Source organism: Ictidomys tridecemlineatus, chromosome 10 (assembly GCF_052094955.1).
Source record: "Ictidomys tridecemlineatus isolate mIctTri1 chromosome 10, mIctTri1.hap1, whole genome shotgun sequence".
Classification (NCBI taxonomy): Eukaryota; Metazoa; Chordata; class Mammalia; order Rodentia; family Sciuridae; genus Ictidomys; species Ictidomys tridecemlineatus.
The window spans coordinates 115,668,719-115,693,405 of NC_135486.1; the positions used below are offsets into that span (position 1 = coordinate 115,668,719).

The window sequence follows — 24,687 nt, forward strand, 5'->3', positions numbered from 1 at the left end:
GATTTGCGCAAGCGCAGAACACCTCCTCTACCTCGCGCGCTAACTTTGAGACCTCGACAGCCAATCAGAGTTAGCGTAGGAACCCTAGAGCGGAGAAGTCGCAAAGCGAAACCGGGAGGCGGGCTCCGGTGGAGGCAGTGGCGAGAGTGGGCGGGGACAAGATGAGGGCACGCACAGTTCTTGCAGCCGGGGTCTCTGCGGGCCAATGGGAGAAGCTTGAGGCCTGAAGGCAGTGGGGCGTGGCTTTGGAGGCTCCGGCAACCGGAGGCTGTCCCAGCTCGGACCAATCATAGTGAGGAGGTGGGAGAAGATTAGCCAATCAGCGTGCAGGATAGGCGAGGCAGGGGGCGGTGGAGTCTCGCGCGGACGCCGCCGGCTCCTGAGCTTCTGTCAGGGTTGCCGGGCGTGCGAAGGCGGCGGAGGCGGGAAGGTGGCAGTGGTTGAAGGAACGATTGCCGAGTTGTGGGGAGGAGGTCGGAGGGAGGTGGGCAGCAATGGTGATGGCGGCCAAAAAGGGCCCAGGCCCGGGTGGCGGAGTCGGCGGGGGAAAGGCGGAGGCGGAGGCGGCCTCGGAGGTGTGGTGCCGGCGGGTGCGGGAGCTGGGTGCCTGCAGCCAGGCCGGGAACCGCCACTGCTTCGAGTGCGCCCAGCGCGGGGTCACCTACGTGGATATCACCGTGGGCAGCTTCGTCTGCACCACCTGCTCCGGCCTCCTGTGAGTGGACGGGCGTGGGGAGGACAGGGAGCAAGGGCAGAGAGCCAGCCCAGGGGACCACGGGGATCCCAGGTGGTCGGGGAGGCCCAGCTCCGAGGGGCGAGGGCGGCGGGGAGGACACAGTCGCGCCAGACACGGTGAGAGGGTCGTCTGCTGCAGAGATGTTGGGAAGGGAAGCACAGGGGAGAGAAGAGCAAGCTGGAGTCGCGTTGTGGAGAGAAGGGTGGGGGCTGAGGAAGGACACCCGGAGACTATGGAGAAATTCCCTGAAGGAAGCGAGGCGAACTGCAGGTGCGGAGACAGAAAGTGTGGAGAATTGAAGGGAACCTGGGGTGAGCTTATGGAGTAGGGATTTAAAGGGCCAGAAAATGACATGCACCTTTAAAGGAAACTTCTTGTAGGTGGAAGGCAAAAAGGTAGGGAAAGCTGGACTCAAGATGAATAGTGCCCCCCCCTTCTGGCTTATGCCCCTCTTGAAGTGTCAGATGCAGGAACCAGTTGAAAATAGGTGAGTTAACCCAGCCTAGAGATAGTATCAGATAGGGAGCCAGGGTCCAGGGTTCAGGTGCAGACCTAATCTTGCAGAGCTTTGGAATGCTACCCAGGTTGACTTCTTACGAAATCTCAATAGTTGAGAACCAGAGGGTTACCGTAGTAGAGAGCTTAACTTTTTCAAAAAGTATGGGATGAGACATCCTTAAATATAATCATTTACACCTTTTTGTTTACCTGCATCTAGTCAACTCTTTCTAAATTGGGGAGGGTTTGTAATGCTACCCTTGACACTGACACTGTATTTGATCATGCCAGAGATACTTTTAGCTTCAGTTCTAGCCCAGATTTCTGCTTGTATAGTAAGGTTCCGTCACCCCAGCGAATGATCTGATTAGATGCTTGATTAACATCTGATACCATTCATAGATCTCTATTTTTTTGTAAGTTTTCCAAGGGATTTATTTTGCCCTTTTTTTAGTATTAATATATGTTGTTTTCTAAACAAGAAAAGCTTTCCTTGCTCTTACACCTTTAGGAGCCAAAAAAAATAAGCAGTATTGTTCTTGCATGACAGATGGGAGAACAGAAGCAAAGAGGTTTAGTAACTTTTCCAGTGCCATATGGGGGTTGCTGTTTTCAGCACTTGTTGTTTGATATTAGTTATGATCATGGCAGACCAGAAATGAGGAATTTCTGGAAACCTAAAATACTGTTTGGAACTATTTCTCTACTTTGTTTTACCTCCTTTGTCACATTTATGTGTTCTGATCATCCTCACTCATATGTTGTAAGGATGAACTTCATTTTGGTCTGAGTAAAAGCCATTGTGACTCTTGGGACAATAATTTAGAACCTCAAAAGGAGTGTGCCATAAGATAGATTCTCAAATGAAGTAAGAGAGTAGAGACTTGAGACTGAGAGAAATACTCTGTGAAGACAAGGAGGAAAGTTTTGGAATTATTTATGTAGCATAATGTAGAAAGAGAAAGGGCTGATTCCTGAAGATGCTGTTATGAAAAGGAAAACTGGATTAGAAGGTCTGGGAAGAAATAAAGGAAAGTAGGGGGGATAACATGGATGGTCCCCAAGAGCTAGGTATTGGAAGAAAATATCAGGAAATGGTGTTAATCTATTTCTTGGTTAGTGGTGATGGCATGGAAGATAAAAGTCTGAATAAATAGGCAGTGCTCTCACATCGTTATCATTTTCTAGATCTTGATTTAAAGTATTCCACAAATAACATTTCACTTCTGTAATGAATATCCCTCAATCAGGACAGAAGGAAGGCCAGGGGATCTGGGCCACATTAAAAACCTGATTTCTTTTGGTGGAAATGTTAACTCCTTAAATATCGATGCACAATTTTCAGAACCTTACCACTTTTCCTCATGGTCCCTATCACTATTGTGGGTCTTACTAATGAAAAGTCAGATGCCAGTGATCAGGGCATACGCTAGATGGAGGTGGCTATGGCCTAAGGATTGATAGTTTAACAGGGAATTGTCTAAGGAGGCCTGTACCTCTCTGGAATGTATGAACCTCAAACTCAGTGAAACTCTTTAGGGATATACATTCCTGTGGGACCAAATAGGAAGAATCAACTAACCCTTTTGAAGATTCAGGAAATTCTGGGGCTGGGGTTATATAGCTCAGCAGTAGAGGGCTTGCCTCACATTTGTGAGGTACTGGGTTCGATCCTCAGCACCACATAAAAAAATAAATAAATAAAAAGATATTGTGCCCATCTTTAAAAATATATGTTTTTTTAAAAAAGATTCAGGAAATTCTAAGCCAGGCATGACAGTGCATGCCTATAACCCCAGCAACTCAGGAGGCTGAGGCAAAAGAATGGCAAGTTCCAGGCGAATCTCAGCAACTTAGTGAGACACTCTCAAAAAAAAAAAAAAATTAAAAGGGCTGAGGATGTAGCTCAGTGGTAGAGCACTACTGAGTTCAATCCCTAGTACTGCAAAAAGAATTACTAGAAAGGACGTATTTTGGTAAAACTTTATGAGAATTACTGAAGGAATGAATTCTGGAGACAGTAGACTTTATAGAACATATTTTGGAAGTTAGGAAATGAGAAGTGAGGACAACACTTTGTTAGCAGGAAGTAAGACTTGAGTGAAGGATCAAGAGAATGGGCCAATGAATAAGGCTGAACTGAAGACATGGTGAGATAAGAAGAAGAGAAATATCAGGGAAAACTCTTAAGAGAGCTGGAGTTCCCCAGGGTATGACTGTTTGCCCAGGCTGTGGTGGAACTTCTCATTAGAAATTGGATTTCTGATTAACATGGATTAGGGCAAGGCATATAAACCTTTTACAGGAATCTTAAATTATTACCTGTGTCCCTGCTATGGGAAGGGCTAGGAGCTGGCAGGTATGCAGAATATGTGAGGCAGGGGGATGCCTTTTTCTGGCTGCCAAGTGAAGGGGGCACACAGTCCAGCAGACGATGAAGAGTCCTGGTCCATAGTAACACGCAGACCAGTTAGCATCTTAAGTCCATGTGTTGATTGCCATAGATTAGAATTTTGTGGTAGTGGGAAGTGGAAATTATGGTAAGCCAACAACCTGCACATTTATTCATTCAGTTAGCTGACAAATGTTTCTTGAGTCCCTATCAATGTTTTAGGTTCTGGAGATAATGGTAGCTGCAAAACCTCCATCTTCATATAGTTTGCTTCCTAGTGGAGGCCATAAAGAAGTTCTTCTGGGCTGGGATGTAGCTCAGTGGCAAAGCATCTGCCTTGCATTTGCAAAGCCCTGGGTTCAACCCCCAGTTCAAAAAAAAAGACAAAAAAGAAAAGGAAGTCCTTCTATATATAATTGTAGGTAGTGGTAAGTGCTTTGAAGTAAGATAAAGCTTAGTTGGGTTAGAGAGTGATAGGAGCTCACATTGAGATATGATGCAAAGAGAATATTCTTTGTTAAAATGAAGGGCATTTTGAAGGGACATTTTTTAAATACCATCCTCAGCAACCCGGCCAAAGAAAGAAGACAGCAGGATTGGCTTTGTTTTGAAGGCCAATTTTCTGTTGACTGTGTTACAAATATGTCTACCTCTTAGGAAGAGGGCATCTTCTGAGGGCAGTGAGCAGAACTGCCAGTGGTCTCAGCTGGCTGGTTTGGCTGATGGAGCAAAGCTGACTGTTCCAGCCAAAGATGAATTTCCAAAGATCTGAAGAAAAATCCACATTTTAATATTGGTGGGTGGGTATGACTCTGCCTTCATCCCTGCGTGGATGAGCTCATTCTTGCTCTTTTTTAATGGGAAATATTTTTTCAGCTGTAGCAAAAACCTATAGCGTTGGTGTGAGGGCCTGAGAGAGGCTGCTAGTTTCTGTCGTTTCTAAATTTACATATGGGCTGCCACAATTGTAGGTCCCAAATTTGACCTAGTTTTATTGATTTGGTTTTCTTCCAATACCTAATTTCCTTAACCTGGATTCAGATCCTTTTAATTTTCCCATATGCTTATTTATTTAGTTACAATTTCAACTCCTCTACTAAAGGATGAGCCTGCAATTTAATGCTTTATATGGGGTAGAAAGTGCTACTAAAAAAGCATCTATTTCAAAGTAATGCTTTGAATATTCTTTCTTGTTCTGGTTTATCTGATTACCTCTTTGGATAAAAGACTATTCTTCAGAAATAAAATGGACACTGAGGCTTGTGGTCTTGTTGACATCAGGGATGGTCACTAACTTTGACACCCATTTTTTTCAGTCAAGTATGACATGCTTCCATGACCTGGTTGTTTGGTCTTCCTCTAGTCCCTTGGGTCTCAATAATGGAGACTTATCCCTTCTACTTCTGCCCAACTTTACTTTAATAATGGAAATCAACTTAAGGTGGGTAGAGCTCCGGGCTAGGTGTCAAGAGATGTACTTGACAATTGTTTATATAACTGACAGATTCCTACACTACTTATGCCTTAGTTTCCCTTGTCTGGTTTATTACTAATAATTCTGAGTTGAAGTATTTGTATCTCCATGGAAGGAAAGGTGTAGTATGTTGTTCAATAATTCAGTACTTTTCCATCTTTCTGGGTTGAGGAGGTGTACATATACCTTGCACCTAATGAGTCTCTTTGCTCTCTCCCTACCTCCCTCACATTTTATATTCACCTCTGCTGGGCAGAAGTGGACTGGGCAGGCTACTAAATGACTGATTTAGGCACTTTATTATAGGGTCCCATGAACAACTAGAAAAGCCCCAAGGAAGTAACAAATTACCGAAAGATATGAAAAGAAGAAGGGGAAATGAGAACATGTAAAAATGTTTTGGAATTGAGACAAAAGAGGAACATAGCTGGTAACACTATCAGGCCTCTACCAGGCTCTGCCCAATAGGAGAGCTGTTTATTATTTCTGCTGAGGAATAACAAAGGAAATGGGTTGGAGCAAAATTGAGATTAGAAAAAGTTTCCTTAAAATTAGTGATATTGACCCTGGAGCAGATTAAAAGAAAAGCCTTCTATTTGGAACTTTTCAAAGTCTCTAACAGGGACTCTTAGTAGTTTGAGTCCAAGAAAAGAGCTAAATGGTTTAGCTGTCATCTGCTTAGGCAGAGGAGTGGAATCCCAGGAACAGAGAAACCCATTCTAGGGTAAAAGGATTTGAACACAAATATTAAGAGTTGAGGAATTCCCAAGTTCAAATTTGGCACAAATAAAAGAACTTGGATGCTGGGTGGAACTGGTTTTTTCCATTGTTGACCTGACAGAACCTTCTTATCTGAGCAGCTGAGCAGGTTTGATGCTTTTATGGAGCCAGATCGAAGCAAAATATAGGCCAGCTTGAGGGTGATGACCACAGGAAAAGCAAAAGGTGTGATATTTGTGGAAATGGTTATATGCTTCATGGAACCAAGGGAGAGGAGAGAGAAGGAAAGAGAATTGGGCAGACTAGAATTTACACTGGCAAGACTTGCCAAGTATTTCAGAGTACTTCAAATGTTGCAAGGAGCCTAGTGAAAAAGAAACTAAAGTAGATAAAGACAGCACAACTAGCTTAAGGCTTGAGTCCCAGTAATATGCTTGCTTTCAATTGGAAAAATGTGCCTTATTCTGGACAAATTGATATCTGTTTTTGCCTAGCACCTCGGGGGTAAAAGTAACAGAAAGGATCTGCTGTGGTAACAGAAGGGCAGCGCCTCCTTCTAACATTCTTCTTTTAGGAAGAACCTGAGAGTTTTGTTGGGGACACTGGGTACATATCAGAAGGTTGGATCTGTTTAATTCCAAGCCAGTGACTCACATCTGTCCAATTGCATAGCCCTGGTGTGTACCCAACAAAATGCAGCACACCTAGAACATTTGCTTTCAGCTGCTGGCAGGAGAGGGTTCATTTCTAAATTGCGTCTCTCAGCCAGCAATGGCTTCCCTATGATTCAGAAAGAAACACTCTGACTCATAAGCCATGTAACTAGGCCCTCTTCCTGAGCTGCAGAGTGTTGCCTTGTAGAGAATTCTCCCTGCCCCCAAACTGTGGCTTTGGTTATACATAATCCAGCCTACAGACATCAAGGTCAGAGCAGTGCTTTTTGTACTGTGCTGTGGAAACATCCTGTTCCATCAGATTCATTTGGTCCAAAGCACTTAAATCACTTCTTACTTTCTCTGCCTTTCCTTTATCCCATCATCCCCCATCTCCATGCCCCCTGCCCCCCCCCAAAAGAAAAACAACTCCAAGCTCAGCCATAAGAAGTTCTGTTGTTCTGAGCATCCCCTTTTGATTGATGCCTGGGTGAGCTCCTCTCCTCCCCCTGACAAGGAAGCGCACCTCCCTGTTTATATTTTGCTAACAGTTCCTGGTTGTCCTTTCAGGAAATGTCAGTGACCTTCATGTGATAGGCTTAGGATCTGTTTTTCTAATGTAAACATAACACGTTTTACCATTCCCATGACCATTTCTCTTCTTGCACTGCTGTGTCCTGAAGATACATTCTTCCTAATCTGTCAGTGTCTGACTGAATAGCGTCCTACACTGTAAAGAAGTACTTGTATGCAGGCTTCTCAAGTCCTTCTTGTAAGCTCCTGGGGGTCAAAAACTAGGTCCTGATATTTTTGTATCCCCCAAAGTGCCTACCATGTGCACAGACCTGTGTCTGTGCAAAGCAAATATTTGTTAGTGGGAGGTGAAGAGGAAAGGACCAGGTTCATAGGCACAGTGAGGTCAACTCTGGCCAGACTTCAAAAGGCGGGGCATTCTGAACCAGAGAAGCCTAGTGGTTAAGGTGAGAAGAAGCAATGGAAAGAGTATAAAAGCAGCCTGGTTAGAATTAAAAATGAAATCAGGCTGAGCCAGTAGCAAGAGAGGCCTTAGGAGAAAAAATTGGACTATCTCAGAAATGTGACTGTAAGAGTCTTCAGGGAAGATCATATTTAAGAGGTATTGTTTGGTGCACACCTGTAATACCAACAACTGGAAGGCTAAGGCAGAAGGATCCAAGTTTAACACCAGGCTGAGCAGCTAGCAAGTCTCTGTCTTGGGGAGGGAGAAGCAAAAAAAGGCTGGGGAGGCACACAGTGGTGGAACCCTTGCCTGGCATGTACGAAGCCCTGGGTTCAATCCCAGTATTAGGGAGGAAAAAAGAGCTGTTGTTTGAGTTTGCTGTGTCCAACTAAAGCCTTCCTTTTGGCTCTCCTGCTCTTGTTTCCTTAGGGCATCAGTCAGCTTTGATATTGCTTGTCTTTTCTAAGGACATTTTGAGACCCTTTACTTGAAAATCTAGCAGCAGAATTGTTGAAAATGATCTCCGCTGAAGCCTCCTGTGTCCTGTCCTTTGTTAGAATTCCTTAATGAGTAATTTATCATCCAAAAGAGAAGCCGCCCTTCACTGTTCACTCTGTACTGTGTCATCTGTCCCACTCCCCACCCTTCTCCTGTCACTTACACTGACAGGTTCTCTGCCATTCTCACAGACTCGTCAGGAGCACCTTTGTTCTGTGTGTGCACCTGTGATCGTGAACATGTTTCTCCACCTTCTTTATGAATTTTCAGGATTTCCCTTTGGTAAATGTCCTTATCTATTTCTTCTCCCTTTGTTTTTCTGAGGACATTAGCTGGGACCCTATTCCAGTTTTATGGTTGTCCCTCAGTATCTGTGGGGGGAAGATTCCCCAACCCTTATATAAAATGGCAAACTATTTGCATAGAACCTACGCACATCCTCCTGTATATTTTAAATTATCTCTAGATTACTCATAATACCTGATACAATATAAAAGCTATCTACATAAATAGTTGTTCTCCTGTAGTGCTTAGGGAATTATAATAATAAAAAAAAAAGTCTGTACATGTTCAGTACAAATGCAAATTTTTCCCCAAATATTTTTAATCCACGGTTAGTTAAAGGTATGCATGCAGAACCCATGGTAACGGAGGGCCAGCTGACTTTTTAATTCTAACTTCTTGATTTGCCCGGTTTCTTAAAGTTCAAAGAGGTCTCATCCGCTGTGACCCTCTTTCCTGCATGTGTCTGATCTTTCACTCCCAGATCAGGTTCATTTGTTTGGGTTTGGCTAGTTGTGTTTTAGCATAATGAGGGCAGAAGGTCTAGACCAGAGTAAAACTTAAGGTGTAAGGAAAGGCGAACCCAAGAAGCCCCAGCTGGCTTAGCCCCAAGTTTCCCTATTAGAATACTCCAGAGTCTAATTGAGTGGAGGTAAGGACGCCTTTCCTGCTGTATTCTCTACAGGATGGAACTGGACCCCCTGGGAGTTAACAGAAAACACAGAGCAAGCACAAAGCATCTCTACAGGATATACATTCTGGCCAGTGCCATCCTTACATCCCATGGTTGAATATGACTTCTTCTTGCTTTTTGAATAGATCTAGGTAATCTGGAATATTCCTTTTCTCAAAGATGGCTTCCTGAAAGAGAGGGTCCCTTCTTATACCCCCCAGCACACCACCCTTTTGTGGAGCCCAGGAGACGCAACTGGCTTAGGGATTCTGGTCACCATTATCAGGAATAGTTGTGGGCCTTCATTTTTGCCTTCCCTCATGATTGAGGGGTTTATATTTTCATAGTCTCTGGGACCTTGGGATATGCCCTATCTTTGAAACAATGGCAAAACAGGAGATGGGACATGGTCACATGCCTGAGTTCTTGGAGGTAGCTCCTTAGCCTGTTGGGACCTGAGCCAGGCTACTGGAAGCTGTTTCTGGAGGGTAGACTCTGCTTTTTCCTCTCTAAAATGATTAGGTCACAGTATGTCCCTAACTCTTCCCTGTCTCTCATTCAAGGCTTCCAAAACATTCTTATGTTCCTTCTTTCTTGGAATTAAGAAGCAGCTTTGAATGAGGTTCTTTTCTTATCTCTTCACCCCATGCTTGGGATCAAACCCGTGGCCTGATGCATGCTAGGCAAGTGCTGTACTACTGAGCTCCTCAGCCCCAGGTCTGGGTGGGGGCTCTTTCTTTCTGAGCCTAGCTTGTATGCTGTTGCTTCATTCTTCCTCCCTCCCGCTCTTCTCATAAGCAGACCTGCAGTGCTAACTGCATTATACTTCTCTTGCTTTCTATTTCTCCCCCACAGGAGAGGCCTGAACCCTCCTCATCGTGTCAAGTCCATCTCCATGACAACTTTCACGGAGCCTGAAGTAGTATTTCTACAGTCTCGTGGAAATGAGGTGAGCTCTCACCGAGGGAATGGTTAGTTGGTGGTAGTTGCCTTGTCTACCCACGGAGCTTGTCCTCAAGTATAAAAAATCCCCACAGTTTTCTTTTGAGGTCAAGTCTCTCTTAATTTTTTAGTATGTGAGATTTCTTGTATATGTATATTCGTGAATTTAAAGAAACTTAGTTATGTAAATTGTGGTTTGTCCAGTTTGAGGAAGGGGGGGAGCGGAGGCAGGAGGAGCAGTGTCTCTGTAGGGGTTGCCCCTGGGCAATGGGGATGGGGCAGTTAGCAGTCTGTGTTGCATTCAGAGTTGATGGGCCAGCCCCTCCTAGTGGAGCTGGGGTTGCTCTGCTGCCTTGAGCCTTGACTACCTGGGTTTAAGTCTATGTCATTTACTTGAAAGTAAGTTAAACCCCTTCCTAGGCTAAATCTGCCAATTGGAAAGTTGCTATCTTTGGTTTGAGCAGTACTTCTAACTTGCAAGTGATTAGTTTACTTAGACAGGAATATCAAGGGCTCTGAAAATTCTCTCTGATCTCATCCCCACCCAAATTTAGTTTTCTATAATTCTTATGGCTATTTTCCTTTTTTATTGTGCATCACAATATGTAATTATAAATTTATTTTTTATTCATTTAAGATATGACCTCCCCATTAGATCACAGACTTTGTGAGGATAGAAATTATGTCTTATTTGTTAGATATATCAGATCCTAGCTCTGTGACAATGCTCAGTAAATATTTATTGACGAAGACATTGAAAGTGGTATATCAATGAAAGATACATCTTTTCATATTTCAGTTTCTCTGCTCCATTTTCTCTGTCACCTGGCTCTATTCCTTCAGGTTTGCAGAAAGATTTGGCTGGGTCTTTTTGATGCTCGGACATCTTTAATACCAGACTCTAGAGATCCTCAGAAGGTGAAGGAGTTTCTCCAGGAAAAATACGAGAAGAAAAGATGGTAAGAAAGAAGATAGAGATTGCTGTGGAAACATGAATCTAAGATGTGTTTCATCTGACCTTCCAATGTCCAAAGTAAAATTTAAAATTAAAGCTAGGTTTGGGCTGGGTATGGTGGCACATGTCTATAATCCCAGCAATTTGGGAGGTACAGGCAGGTACATGTGTATAATCCCAGCGATTTGGGAGGCAGAGGAAGGAAGATCACAAAGTCAAGGCCAGCTTGTGCAACTTAGCGAGACCCTGTCTCAAAAAAAGGGGAGGAGGTCTGGGGATGTGACTCAGTGGTAATGAGCTCTGGTTTCAGTCTTCATTACCAAAAACAAATAAATAAATAGATTGATTAATAGGGCTAGGCATGTAGGTCAGTGGTAAAACACCTTGGGTTTTTCTTCCCAGTACCAAAAAAAAAGCTAGATTTGGGTTCCACTCAGATTCAATCAGGGCTAAATTCTGGCTTCAAAATAATAAATTAACATGAAAGAACATCTTGTCATCAGCTCCCAACCCAATCGCTTTTGGCTCACATCAAGTATAGCTCCCAACCCGGCAATTTTGATGTCCCCTGTTTTGGGGAGACTAGCCTGTAGAGCAAGGAGGTGGGCTTGTAGAAGTGTGAGCTAGTTTTTATAACTCCACTGATCTTTATATGGGGAGAGATGGTTGCAAGCTACACATCCTGTAGCTTTATGCTTTTCATCAATCTTCTTACCCATGGTTTATAGGTATTCAGTTTTCCTAATGAGGAAAACATCATCTCCATTCTCCCTTGCCTTTTTTACCCCCAGGTTTTCTCTCCTCTTGTTGCTCATTGGCGCTTATATATAGTTAAGGTAACTATTAGGTGGAGAAGAAAATTCAGAGAGAAGGGAGACTGACATGGATAAAACTACATTTTGAGTTCCTCATTGGAGTATCTCAGAATTAGATGCTTACTGAGCAGGGACTACTTGTGCTATGGTAGGAGGGGATTTTTATCAGAAGTAACATGAGCTGGAGGACAAGATAGATTGTGAGCACTAAAAGGATGAGATATTGACACCTTTTCTGTGGGCTTGAGAAGGAAGAATCTGAAGAAATATCCAGAAAGTAAAAAGGATGACCTTGAATCAGAAATTGAAAAATAGGCCCATCAGCATTATTGAATGTATTATTACTTGAAACATGCATGGTTTGAGATGTCAAAATAGGACGAGGAAGGAGCTGGGGTTGTGGCTCAGTGGTAGAGTGCTCACCTAGCACGTGCAATGCACTGGGTTTGATCCTCAGCACCACATAAAAATAAATAAATAAATAAAGGTATTGTGTCCAACTACAAATAAAAATAAATATTATTAAAAAAAAAAAAAAGTACGGGGAGAGGAGAAGGAGACACAACCTAGAGTAAACTCTGTGTTCCTGCAGAAACAATGAGCATCAAAGTGCTAAGAGGCAGCCAGGGCAGTGACTCACGCCAACAATCCCAGCAACTCAGGAGGCTGAGGCAGGAAGATTCCAAGTTCAAGGCCAACCTCAGCAACTTAGCAAGACCCTGTCTCAAAATAAATAAAAATAAAAGGGACTGGGAATATAGTTAAGTGGTAGAGTCCCCCTGGGTTCAATCCCCAATTTGGGGGTGGAAATGACATGCTCAAGGACAAGATCAAGAAAGAGGCAGAACTTTACTAAGTTGCTGAAATCCTTTACCCACAAAAAGGTGATCAATAAATAAAAAATAAGAGAGACCTCATTTGGGGTAAAATTGGGAGTTCATAACCCACTTCAATCCAATGTATGAAATATGACATGTCAAGAGCTTTGTAATATTGTGAACAACCAATAAAAAAAAAAAGAGAGAGACCTTTGACCCCTATTACCTGTGTTTTCCTAAGCACCTAAGTTGAGCATGGTCCAAGGTTTTAGCTCTCTCTTTACAGTCTATTTTTCCTCAAAGGTATGTCCCCCCAGACCAAGTCAAGGGGCCCACTTATACCAAAGGCAGTGCCTCCACCCCTGTCCAGGGTTCCATCCCAGAAGGGAAGCCCCTGCGGACACTTCTGGGGGATCCTGTGCCACCTCTCTCGGATGCTGCCTCCACTTCAAGCCAGGTAATTCTCAGAACTGCCCTTCAGGTTTACGTTGAGATTTGGATTAGACAGGGCAGACTTGAGACAGGGGTTTCGTTTTCCTGCTGTTACCTGTAGCTTGCATCTGTCACCCTGGCCATCCTGTCTTTTGGAAGACAGAGCCCAACAGGAAGTGGTATTTAGAGAAGTCAGTTTCATCTCCAATCCTGACCATTCCCTCTGAGGAACAGAGTAGGGGCCAGGATACTGCTTCTAGTACCTGGAAAGATGAGGCAGCAGCTCCAGGGCACTGTTGGAGACATTCATGTTATTGCAGGATTACTTGACTAATGTACCCTAAAATATGTGGTTCTGGGAATGGTTGTACTGAGAAAAAAAGGATGATTTGAGTTATGAGAGGAGCTGAGGCTTCTGCCGGGAAGCCTCTCAGTTGAGAGGAGGCGCTCACTCTCTGCTCTCTCCACTTGCCTGTCTGGGGGCTTCTTGGGGAGTCATAGAGGGGTCTGGTTCTATCTAAATGCCATATGCAATTCTTCTCCAAGTCTGTCAGCCAATCTCAGGCTCGGCCAGCCCAGGCCCGGACCTCCCAGCCTCCTCCTCATTCTTGCACCAAGAAAGCCAGCACCGACCTGCTGGCTGACATCGGTGGAGACCCTTTTGCTGCTCCCCAGGCAGCACCTGCTTTTGCGGCATTCCCAGCCTTTGGGGGTAAGTGGAACTTGTGACGAGCACCCCCTATAATATATACACCTATAACACAAGACATTTAGTCCCTTGGGGTGCCCAGGTTTCCTGTGGTTCTAGATCTCTCCACACCAAAGCATGTGATGGTCATTCTGAAGCAGCCTAGATGGAAAGATTCAGGTGGAATAGTGAAGCAGGGATTCCATTCAGGAGTGCAGCCATGAAGCACTGTAGCTGGAGGCCCCTTGTACCTCCTTAAGAACACTAGAGGAGCCTTTTTATTTCTTTCTCTTTATAAAGATGGAAGGAAAGGGATTAGCATGTTCCTTTTCCTTGCCTTCTTCCTAGACACCAGCAATAGCCAGTAGAGGGTTGAACAAAGTGATATCTAGTCTCCCTTTTGCTTTTTCAAGCCCCTTGCTCCACCAAAAAATTCTTTCACATGATCCTGCCATAAACTAGGCCTTTAAGAAAAAGTCAAGGAGTGGGCTGGGGATGTGGCTCAAGCAGTAGCGCGCTCGCCTAGCGAGCGTGTGGCCCAGGTTCGATCCTCAGCACCACATACAAACGAAGATGTTGTGTCCACCGAGAACTAAGAAAAAATAAATAAATATTAAAATTCTCTCTCTCTCTCTCTCTCTCTCTCTCTGTCCCCCTCTCTCTCTGACTCTCTCTTTAAAAAAAAAAAAAAAAGTCATGGAGTGACTTTTATCCTCATGGAGTGAGGATAAAAGATGGTAGGGAATGAACTTGGAGGCTTCTGAATGCCCCTTTCCCCACATGGGTCTAGTTCTCAGCCCCAGACTCCTTCCGTTTCCCTCTGAAGAGAACCTGTGGAAAGGCAGACGTCCTGTAAGAGCAATCCCTGGTCTTTAGAATTAGCACACACATGATGTAGACATGCATATGCTTTTTCTTCACATAACCTTTATATTCCCTCTGCCTAGTCCAGACACCTACCCATGGAGGCTTTGCCAACTTTGATGCCTTTGGCAGCAGCCCTGGCTCCTCTGCCTTCGGAAGCCTCCCTCCAGCGGGCCAGTCCCTGTTCCAGACCCAGCCAACCCCAGCAGGTAAACTGTCCCACCAGTTTCCTTTCTGTCTTCCAACAGCATCAGCTGTCCACATCCATACATCACCCTTCATTCACATCCCTGCTGATAAAAAGAACTGTGCAAAGGAAGCAGCACAGAGAAGCAGCTCTAGGAGAGGACGAGTGTGGTTTGACACATGCCTGTCAGGGAGAGGGGGTGCTCTAGTTCTGTTCTTCATGTAAGGAAAGTGGCTGCAGTTGCTGCAGGGGCTGTACATTTTCTACCCTGGAAAATATCTGACTGGGAAGTTGGAAGACCTAAGTTGAAGAAAAATTGAGTAAGGACAAGACCTTTTCTCTAAAGTGCTCTGATTTTTTGTGCCATATCCTGTCAAGGGGCTGGGTCAAGTTCACTTTCTTACAAGTACCTACTTATGCCACTGGAGCTCTGTGTAGATCATTTTCTATGTGATAAAAGATATTGTAATAAGAAAGCGTGAAAGGACAGAGAGAAGCTATAACATGGAAAACAGACTTTTCTCCAGAAGTCCTCACCCATTCTTCTAAGAGCAAAGGACTGTTAACTTTGGTTCTTATGCAGGAGACTCTAAAGACTCTTTAAAGCATTTGTTCCTCCAAAAGTCCCCAGGCATCAGTCTTTGTAGCCTTCTGACTGTCATTCTTTTAGACATCCTGGACACAAGAGAGGGCAACTGGGGTGCTGTAGAGACCAGATGTTGGGGGACAAGCTAGTGACACACCCTCTCTTTCTCCCTTCCTCTAACCTCCCTTCCCCTGCTCCACTCTCAATGCCAGCCAGTCGGATGCTAACTGGAAGCTGCAGCTTTGGTAAGTCATTCTTCCTACCCTACAGCCTACCCAGGGTCCTCTGATCATAAAGTTTTGAAGTCTGAGAGTGTCCTTTTAAAATGGGTATAGCTCAATGGTAGAACACATGCTTAGCGTACATGAGACCCTAGGTTCAATTCCCAGTACCACAAAACCCAAAAAATTATAAAATTGAGCCACTTTATAGATGAGGCAGTGAAGCAGTTTACCTGATTGTGGAGCCTGCAGAGTGGCAGAGCTGTGACTTCTTGACTCTCACTCTGCCCACAGCCTTCCACTGTGCCACTGAGAATTGCTGTGTTGTTTTTGCTTTTATTTTTTAATGGAGACATTTTATATTGATAAAAATTAAAATTGTCAATTAAATTAAAATTCATAAAGATGTTCTTATAATCATGCCCTTAAAGTAACTGACAGTATAACCTTGAGATTCACAAAGTAAAAACTATTAGACATATTTAATAAACCAATGCAGTAGTAGACTATAATATACTCTCACAAGATAGATAACATTGATAAATAAGCAAGCAAGAAAGAAGAATATAAGTAGAACTTTGTAACCTGTAGATCCTTTCTTTTCTTTCCTTCTTTTTATGGTGGTGGCATACACTCTACCACTGAACTGCATCCCTACCCCAAAATATGTTTTATTGTTAAATATATGACCCTTTTAAAATTTGACCATGTACTAGGAAGCAAAAATCTCCATAAATTCCAACAGAGAAACAGTATAGGTCACTTTCTTATAAGTACCATGTGCTGACTACCCCACTGGAACTCCACATAGGTCACTTTCTATGTGATGGAAGATGTTCTTAAAAAAAAACTTCAAGGCATGGAACAGATAGAAAGAAGATATAACATGGAAAACAAACAAAAGTTAATATCCATGAAGTATTTGTTAACCTTCTGTAAGTAAGAAAGAAAGAATAGGAAGATGGTTAAGAGATACAAACAGATGATACTCAGAAAAAAAAATATGAAAATAATCCTCAACCTAACAAAGAAGAGAAATGCAACAAGGATAAGATAATTTTTCATATTATATTGGCAAAATTTTTAAAGATTGATATTGGCCAGTATTATGTAGGGAAAAATGGACCCTTTGGGCACTGTTTGCCACAGTGTAATTGACATAGGAATATCCAGTTTAGCAAGAGAAAGGGAGTGGGAGCACTAGATGTAACAGCCTAGAGGAGGTTGCTTCTTATTTTATTTATCTGTTATTATTCTAGTGATGCTGGGGATTGAACCCAGGGCCTCACACATGCTAAGCACATGCTGCATCACTGAGCTATACTCCTAATCCAAGGTTGTTTTTAAACTGGCCCCTTCAGAAGAAATGCCTTCCTAGAATAATTGATTGCTTTAAAGACAAAGACAAAGCTTATGAGACACATCCAGAGAGAAAGAAGACCTCAGCAGTCCCACAGCTGTCCCAGGCATTGAACCTTTTGTCCAGTATCTAGTTGTCTCGAAAAGCAGACACTCTGTAGCCAAACCCAGGGCCAATCAACATTTTCAAAGATCTTGCTATGGCCTGGAGCATTCACATAGTATGTCAGGAGGAAGGAAAGATTTCCACTTTGCAGTTGAGGAAATTAGCTCACTCTGGCCAATAACTTGGCTAAAACCAAATGCTGATAAGTGGCAAAATCCATTCACTTTCTGCCAACCCATACAAGAGTGTGCCTATGAATGTGACATAATGAAGTATTGCTCTTGAGGCTTGGGTTGTGGCTCAGCAGTTAGAGTGCTCACCTAGCACCCACAAGGCCCTGGGTTTGATCCTCAGCACCACATAAAAATAAATAAACAAAATAAAGGTATTGTGTTCAACTAAAAAATAAAATATTTTTAAAAAAAGAAGTATTGCTCTTACCTACCCATATGAGGTCCTGGGTTACATCCCTAGCACTGGTGGTGGGGGGAAAAAAACATGATTGGGAATGGAGTAGGAAAAGAGATTTTGAGGTGAGTGTTTCTTTTGACAAGACTGGTTTTATTTTTATATTTCTGAGGAGCAGTATGGAGAGGTGAGATTTCTAAAACTGCAGTTTCCCTAAAACCCTTCTAAGGCAAATGTGTAGAAATCAAGCTGCATGGAGTTGAGGCTCTGTGAGTATATAAGCAGCATGTGATATGTGCACAAGGGCTCACTATCACTTTCAGGTGGCTTCATGTGTAAAAATGCCCCCGTGTGTGCAGGGTCCTGAAGCCACCTGGGTTAGGGCCAGCTCTGCCCCCTAGTGTCCACAGTGAGGGAATCAGGCAAGGGAAAGGCTGGGGCCTGGAGAATCAGTAGAACTTCACCTGCCTTACATCCTGTGGTCAGAGGCTGGATGGCCAAATGTACACAGTGGCATTGTAGCCTTGCCTGGGAGGAAGCTGGGAGCTGGAACTTGTTCATCTAGAAAGCCTGGGCATTTGTGAGGGAGGTGGCCAAGGAGGCACTGACACTCAGGAAGATGAAGCTGTTCTCCAGGACTGGTTGCAGGTAGGCATAGACATCTTGTCACCCCTGCTCCTTTCTGAACTGCTAGGTATTGTCATTTATACCAAATGCCTGTCACAGGGAAGCTCCCTCCAAGAAGGATAAATACAGCTTTTAGCAGAGGAAGAGCATAGAAATTCAAATTACAGTTCTGAGGCATTCAGAAAGTCCCAAAACTGTGCTGATGAGAAATCAGGCTGTGGTCATAGGGGCCAGGGAGCAGTGAAGATTTGGGAGCCAGCCTGGCTTTGCCTTTCCTTTGCCTTGAGTCTTTATTTTTCCCTTTCCCTTTTTCTTCCTCTTGTCTGTCAGGAAAAACAGATGTCTCCGTTTGCAAATGTTACCCCTTTGTCCTTTCCCACTTTCTACAGGGTTTTTTCCCATCGGCCATCTTACCTGAGTTTCCCCATCACTTTTTCTGGTCCTTTCCTTTTTTCCTACAGATATTTAGTTTTCCATCCTACATAATATTTCTACAGCCTTATCCACACCATCTCTGCATTCTTGCTTGCTTTCTATAACTGTGCCTCTGGAAAGAGGAGTCTGTAGACTTATTTACTTTTTTATCTTCCTGTTTTCCATTTTTTTATACATTTTAAAAATATTTTTCTAGTTGTAGATAGACACAGTATCTTTATTTATTCATTGTTATGTGGTGCTGAGGATTGAACCCAGTGCCTCCAACGTGTGAAGCAGGTACTCTACCACTGAGCTGCAGCCCCAGCCCATGTTTTTATATATTTGAAGGCATAATATACATAGTATCCTATACCTTGATTTTTTTCAACCTAACAGTACTATTAAATCTTTTTTGACAATACATTAAGAGCTTCCTTATTATTTTTTGATTTTTATCTTATTTTTGATGGTGGTGAGGATCAAGTCCAGGGTTTCAAGCTAGACACACACTCTACCATGGAGCTACATCTCCACAGACCTTTTTATTCTTTTTTTTTTTTAAGAATTCCCAGCTGGTAAACTTGTCTTTCTTTATTTTTTGTGGTGCTAGGGATTGAATCCAGGACCTCATGCATGCCAGGCAAGCACTTTACCACTAGACTACACCCCTAGCCCCTCCTTATTTTTTATAACTGCATAATACTCTATTATAGTATGTATATGTCATGTTTCATCTAATTAGTCCCTTGTTGATGAATATTTGTGATGGTTTTGCTACTAATTAGTGCTACACTTAATAATTATCCTACATGTGTTATGCTTTGCACATTTGCAAGTTGTATTTGTAAGAAAATTCCTACCAATGAAATTGCTCTAGTGAGGAACACAATTGATACAGAAATAAATGCATATCACTATAAATATGTTGAGTGCTCCAAAGGAAATGAGATTCTGGACATAGTGGTGCACACCTGTAATCCCAGCAGCTTGGAAGGCTAAGACAGGAGGATCTCAAGTTCACAGCCAGCTTCAGCAACAGCGAGGTGCTCAGCAACTCAGTGAGACCCTGTCTCTTAAAAGAGAAAAAAAAAAGGACTAGAGATGTGGCTCAGTGGTTGAGTGCCCCTGAGTTCAATCCCTGGTAAACTGCCCCCCCCCGCCTTCTATGAGAATAAAACCAAGATCAAACCAGGGGTCAGGGAAGGCCCATCCACAGATAGTCTTCTGTTGAGCCCAGGGTGAGCAGGAGCTAGTGGCCATGACCATGGATGGGGCCTATCCTTGAGGCCCTAGTCCAAAAAGGTTCAAGGAGGCCCTTGTTCTCGTGGATTTCCATCTGAAATAGCCATCATATGTTTGCCTCTGCTCCTGGAAGTGGTTATTTCTGTCATAGGTATGATAGATAGTGCCTTGCATTTGAGTTATACTTCACAGATTTCAAAATCCTTTCACATGTCTCACAGGGTCTTTATGGACACAGTATGAGAGGGCAAGAAAACAAATAGGTTCAGGAGAAGGGGATGGTTTGCCAGAGTCACAGCAAATGGCAGAGCCATGTCTAGACTCCAGTTCTTCTGACTACCCATTCAAATATCCAGTCCTCAAGTACTGGACACTGTCATGCAGTGGACACTTGGTGAAGTGAATTTTACTTCAGTAGTAATGAGTCTTCCAGCACACTAAAAATAAAGCCTTTTTGCATTTGTGGCCACAGTTTACCTTCACAGCAGCCAACAGTGATCACCAGGGTCCCACGATATATAGATAAGTCTGAATACAGACAAGGAAGTTTTGGGGAAATTACAGGGACTTGGGCCAGGGGGCTCCCCCTGAGATGAGTTTACTTGGAATCAACAGGACTCTTGGTCCTCGTGCTCTCTAAGGTTTCCAAGTGGGCCTTGCCCTCTGTGCTGCTTCTCATTGGCTGTGAAGATGTGGGGGACAGGAGAGCCTCTCGGTTGGCCTGGCCCAGTTTGTGAGCAGTGCACCCAAGCTCAGGGCATCAGTCAGGGGCCTTCTGCGGGGGCAGCTGGATGGGAGAGTGCTGACCGTTGGAGACTCTGCTTATCAGCTCTGGTGGCATGTGCACAGTCCCTGCACAGCTCCTGAGTATGCTCCAGATTTGCTGTCCTTCACAGTGCCTCGGCTTGCTCCTTCATGTGACATATCAATGAAGAAAAATGCTGGTTTGAGGAAGGGACAGACTTTTCCATCTGGGATGTGTCAGCCAAACTAGAGGAGGAGGGAGGAAGGCCTGATACAGAACAAATTATTTTCTTCTCACAGTGGAGGTGTCACATGCTAGGGAGCTTCAGGAGGGCTGGACTGCCACTGCCCAGAACTCTCAGTGGGAGGGAGACAAGTCTCCCAAGTTGGGTGATCTGTGGAAAATGGGCTGGCTCCAAGAAGCCAGGATGCCCTCCTGTCTTCCCTCCATCCTACTCCACAACAGCCCATCTCCATCTCTTCTTCTGCCCTTTCCTCCTCTCACCCAAATCCTGCCTTTTCTCTCCTGTGGTTGCCCAGGGAGTAGCCAGTCAGCTCAGTTTGCTGCCACTCCTCTTGCAGCTGCCAGCCAGCCCAACAGCCTCACAGATGTGGGCAGCCTCCTGGGACCTGGAGTGTCAGCTGGAGGTGTCCCTGGCAGGTATGTCCAGAAATGGAGGGACTTGCCTTAGAACTAGCAGCACTTTGCCAGCCTGATTGCTCCCTTGGCCTACTCACCTCCCCTCATGCTCCCTTCTGGTCTGTAAGAGCACCATGGGTTTTTGTCCTCTGATCCCCTGCTCACCTTTTGTCCCTGGTCCTGGAGGAGATGCATCCTGGCTTTTCTCCCTATATGACAGCATCTTCGGGATGGCTGGTCAGGTCCCCACCCTCCAATCTGCCACACCTGGCAGCAGCAGCAGCAACACAAGCCTTGCCTTTGGAGGTGAGTCCTGTCTGTGGGTACCAGGGCCAGGAGAGGGGGGATGCTGGACAGAGAGAGGCACACACCAAATTTAGAGGAATACACCATCATCACTGAATAAGGCAAATAAGAAAAAAAAAAAGATAACTCTCTCTTTCTCCCGCCTCTCTGGTTCCTCCCTGGGCAGCCTTCACCAATCCTTTCACCGCCCCCGCCCAGCTCCAGCTGCCTTCCACCAACCCGTTCCAGCCCAATGGCCTGGCCCCAGGTAAGCCACGTGCACTGTCCCTGCCTTGTTCGGACTCTGCAGAGCATCAGCTCACCTGCAACTCCCAGCCCTCGCCTTTCACGGTCTCCCCCTACTCCTGCTGATGCTACTATCTACCAGCCCGGCCCAGGCCCTCAGTTCTAGGCTGCCCAGCAGGATAAAGGAAAACCCCGTGTCACAGAACCGTAGGATTGGTTTAGGGGAACCAGTTCTGAAGGTTGCTTTCATGTTGACTCGTAGTGGCAGTGCTTCTCCTGTCTCCATCATCCTGTGTCCCTCTGGGCACCCAGCTTCTTTCTCTTTTGTGCCCCAAGTCCAAGTCACCAGGAAACTCAGTGAAAGTGTACTCCTTTTGTCTGCCCTCATTTAGCCAGGAACTGTGCTCTCCCCACACTGGCCCTCCACAGCCTCTGCTTCTGTCCCCTCCAACTCCTGGTCGTCCCTGTCCTTGGCTCACTGAAGCTTCAGGGCTGGGAAGAGAAGAACAGCTGCAGAGCTGAGCCACAGGTGGAGCCATGCCGAGGGGCTCACAGCCGTCAGTTCTCACGGCAGCCCTGTGAGATGTGTGCTGTGCCCATTTTAGAGATGAGAGAATTAAGGCTCAGAGCAGGGTAAAAACTCATGTGTGCAGTTTGATAGTCACAGAGAGCTGCCCCAGTTCATTGCTGTGTCTGCGTTCATAATGACTGTGCCCTCCACGCCACAAGCCCCATAAGCAGGAAGAGGGCAGGTTCAGAGGTTGCAGGAGAAACTGCAGAGTTCTGGGGTTCATGAAGGATCCTGTGCCCCACTTCCCACCAGGGGGGTTTGGGAAAAGTTGTTCTTAGTCCACCTGCAAGAAACTCGCTTGTTGAGTCTCATGTCTTATTCTGCAGGGCCTGGCTTTGGGATGAGCAGTACTGGGCCTGGTTTCCCCCAGCCAGTGCCACCCACGGGGGCCTTTGCCAGCACCTTCCCCCCAACACTGTTTCCCCCGCAAACCTCACTGGCTCAGCAGCAAAATGGTAAGAAATCCAGATGTGCCCTCCTGTGCCCCCTGCTGCTTACTCTTCATGGACTGAATCCTTTCGTGTCTTTGGGGGTTGGTTCCAGCACACCTACAGATGCCAGAATCCACAGATGCTCAAGTCCCTTATATAAAGTGGGGCAGTAGCTGCATGAAACTTCTACATGACTTACAAAACCTAATACAATGTAAATGCTGTGTAAACAGTTGTTTTACCCTACAGTTTAAGAAATAATAGTCTAAAAATGCCTATGCCTATTCAGTGAAGATGCACATTTTATATATATATATAAAATCTTTGTTGAATCTGAGGATGTAGAATCTACTATATCCATCCACAGACTTCTGCGTTAGTTTCCTTTTTAACCAGTAGGGGGACCAGGAGAGCAGCAGAACAGCCCTTGTCCCCTGACTGCTTTATGTTCTTTATGTTCTTTATTTCTGAATTCTGGAAGGGCCCCTCTTGCTGTCACCTTGGATATAGAGCCTTTGTCCTCCAGGACAGTGGGCGGCAGCATGAGGGTCCAGACTTGTCAGCTGAGTTACTGCTCTTGCCTATCAGGCTCCTCCTTTGGGGACTTAGGATCTGCCAAGCTGGGACAGAAGCCACTGAGCCAGCCAGCGGGGATCTCTACCAACCCCTTCATGGTGAGTGCCCCAGTTGGCGCTGGGAAAGAATCCTTCCAGAAGGAGCTGTGCACCCTTCCTCATGGAACTCTGTGTCGCCCAAGCCAGGGAGGAGATCAGTTATAGGGCTTCAGTTCTGGGCCCTACCCCCTCTAGTGCACCTTCTCCCTGACTCTCCCCTTCCTCAGCACAGTAGCTTCAAGAGAGAAAGGGATCCTGAAGTATATGTCTGTTTCTTCTATGGCCGACAACTGTTCTCCCCTAATCTAATAACTTTCTGTTGTTTTCATTTTAGACTGGAAGCTCATCGAGTCCATTTGCCTCCAAACCTCCAACCACAAATCCATTCTTGTAGCACTGTGTCTTGGGGGCCCTCTTCCCTGCTTCCTGGGGCCCCTCTGCTCCCTAGAGCTCTGGTGACCACTTGCCTGAGGGCATCTCTATGGATTTGAGACAAGAAAGGGCCTGGTTTGCAGGGCAAGGGCCCTGGGGAAGGTGGAGGTGCTAATGCTTTGCTTGGGGCTTCCAGATGAATCTGTCTTGGGTCAGCCACCCAGAAGCTTCCTCCCTTCTCCCTCTGCCAGCTCCTTCCCAGCAGGAGGCCCAGGAGGACTGAAGGCAGGGCTGGCCTGGAGGAGCCACGGCCATGGCGGTGTGTTTTTGTCAAATTATTAATTATGAAGACAACCCTCCTCCCCTGCCCTTGGCATATACATGGAGCTCCCTGAAGACTGAGGAGGTCGCGGGCATGGCCTGGATGGCCTTCCCCATAGGACCCACACTTGCGCCATACCCAGCTCTCCAACACTGTGCTCCTCCTGGACACTACTGCAGTGGGGAAAGCAGGGGAAAGATGAGGCATGGCAATGGTATGGGAGGGCGGCCAGACAGCCCAGTGCCCTTGGTGCCCTGGCGGGGCCACACCTGCTTCTGTCCACTTCCTTTTTTTGCTTCCCCAGCTCATCCAGTCCTGGCACTCAGGAGGTTAGTTTTACCTGCATACTGACACATGCCCAACTTCTGTCAAGCACTTTAGTTAGCCGTTGGTGTCACGTTTGGATACCAGTGTTTTATATTTATACATAGAGAGAATTTTCTAATATAGCCTATTATATATATAAATATATGTACACATATATATGCACATACATAGACACACACCCAGCCGTGCTGCCTCTCCCAGACAGCTCTTTAACATGGGGAGTGGGAGAAATCCCCATCTGTGCCTGGACCACCAACACTGAGGTCCCAGGGAATGGGGGGAGGGCAGCCATGTGTCCTGACCACCCCAGAGCCTGGGTTTTTTCCAGGGAAAGGCTTCATGCAGTTGACTGGGACTTGTTTTTTTGTTTGTTTTGTTTTCCTTTCTCTTTCCACATGCCTCACCCCCTACCAAATCTCTGCACCAAAGCTCATTGCAGGCAATGTTAGAAAGAACTGCATTTGAAAGTAAAGGAAATGGCTCTCTGGTCTTGCTTTGGGCCAGCCTGAGGGATCACAGGTCAGCCAACTGACTGATTCTTGACTTGGCTCCACCGGTCTGGA

At 45.1% G+C, this 24,687-nt stretch overlaps 1 protein-coding gene across 5 annotated transcripts; it reads left to right on the forward strand.

Annotated features, from left to right (window-relative positions):
- The first annotated feature begins 357 nt into the window (after positions 1–357).
- Positions 358–24,647, forward strand: Agfg2 (ArfGAP with FG repeats 2). Of its 5 annotated transcripts, none has more exons than XM_021728549.3 (13): positions 358–715; positions 9,761–9,854; positions 10,691–10,806; positions 12,739–12,892; positions 13,414–13,579; positions 14,503–14,628; positions 15,405–15,437; positions 20,899–20,977; positions 21,177–21,262; positions 21,429–21,509; positions 22,385–22,513; positions 23,078–23,163; positions 23,438–24,647. In XM_021728549.3, the coding sequence occupies exons 1-13, from the start codon at positions 495–497 to the stop codon at positions 23,495–23,497; spliced, it is 1,431 nt and encodes a 476-aa protein (XP_021584224.2). In that variant the 5' UTR covers positions 358–494; the 3' UTR covers positions 23,498–24,647. The 5 variants fall into 5 exon arrangements, with proteins under 5 accessions (XP_021584224.2, XP_005328511.2, XP_021584225.2 ...); XM_005328454.5 differs by having other exon boundaries at positions 359–715; positions 20,857–20,977; XM_078023803.1 differs by lacking the exon at positions 358–715 and adding an exon at positions 9,011–9,057 and having other exon boundaries at positions 20,857–20,977.
- The last annotated feature ends 40 nt before the right edge of the window (positions 24,648–24,687 follow it).

Excerpts from the sequence above, each read along its gene's own strand:
- Agfg2 (XM_005328454.5), top strand. The coding sequence starts at position 495 with ATGGTGATGGCGGCCAAAAAGGGCCCAGGCCCGGGTGGCGGAGTCGGC. Across the intron at positions 21,263-21,428 it reads CACAAGCCTTGCCTTTGGAG|CCTTCACCAATCCTTTCACC; the intron begins GTGAGTCCTGTC and ends CTCCCTGGGCAG. Across the intron at positions 23,164-23,437 it reads TCTCTACCAACCCCTTCATG|ACTGGAAGCTCATCGAGTCC; the intron begins GTGAGTGCCCCA and ends TTTTCATTTTAG.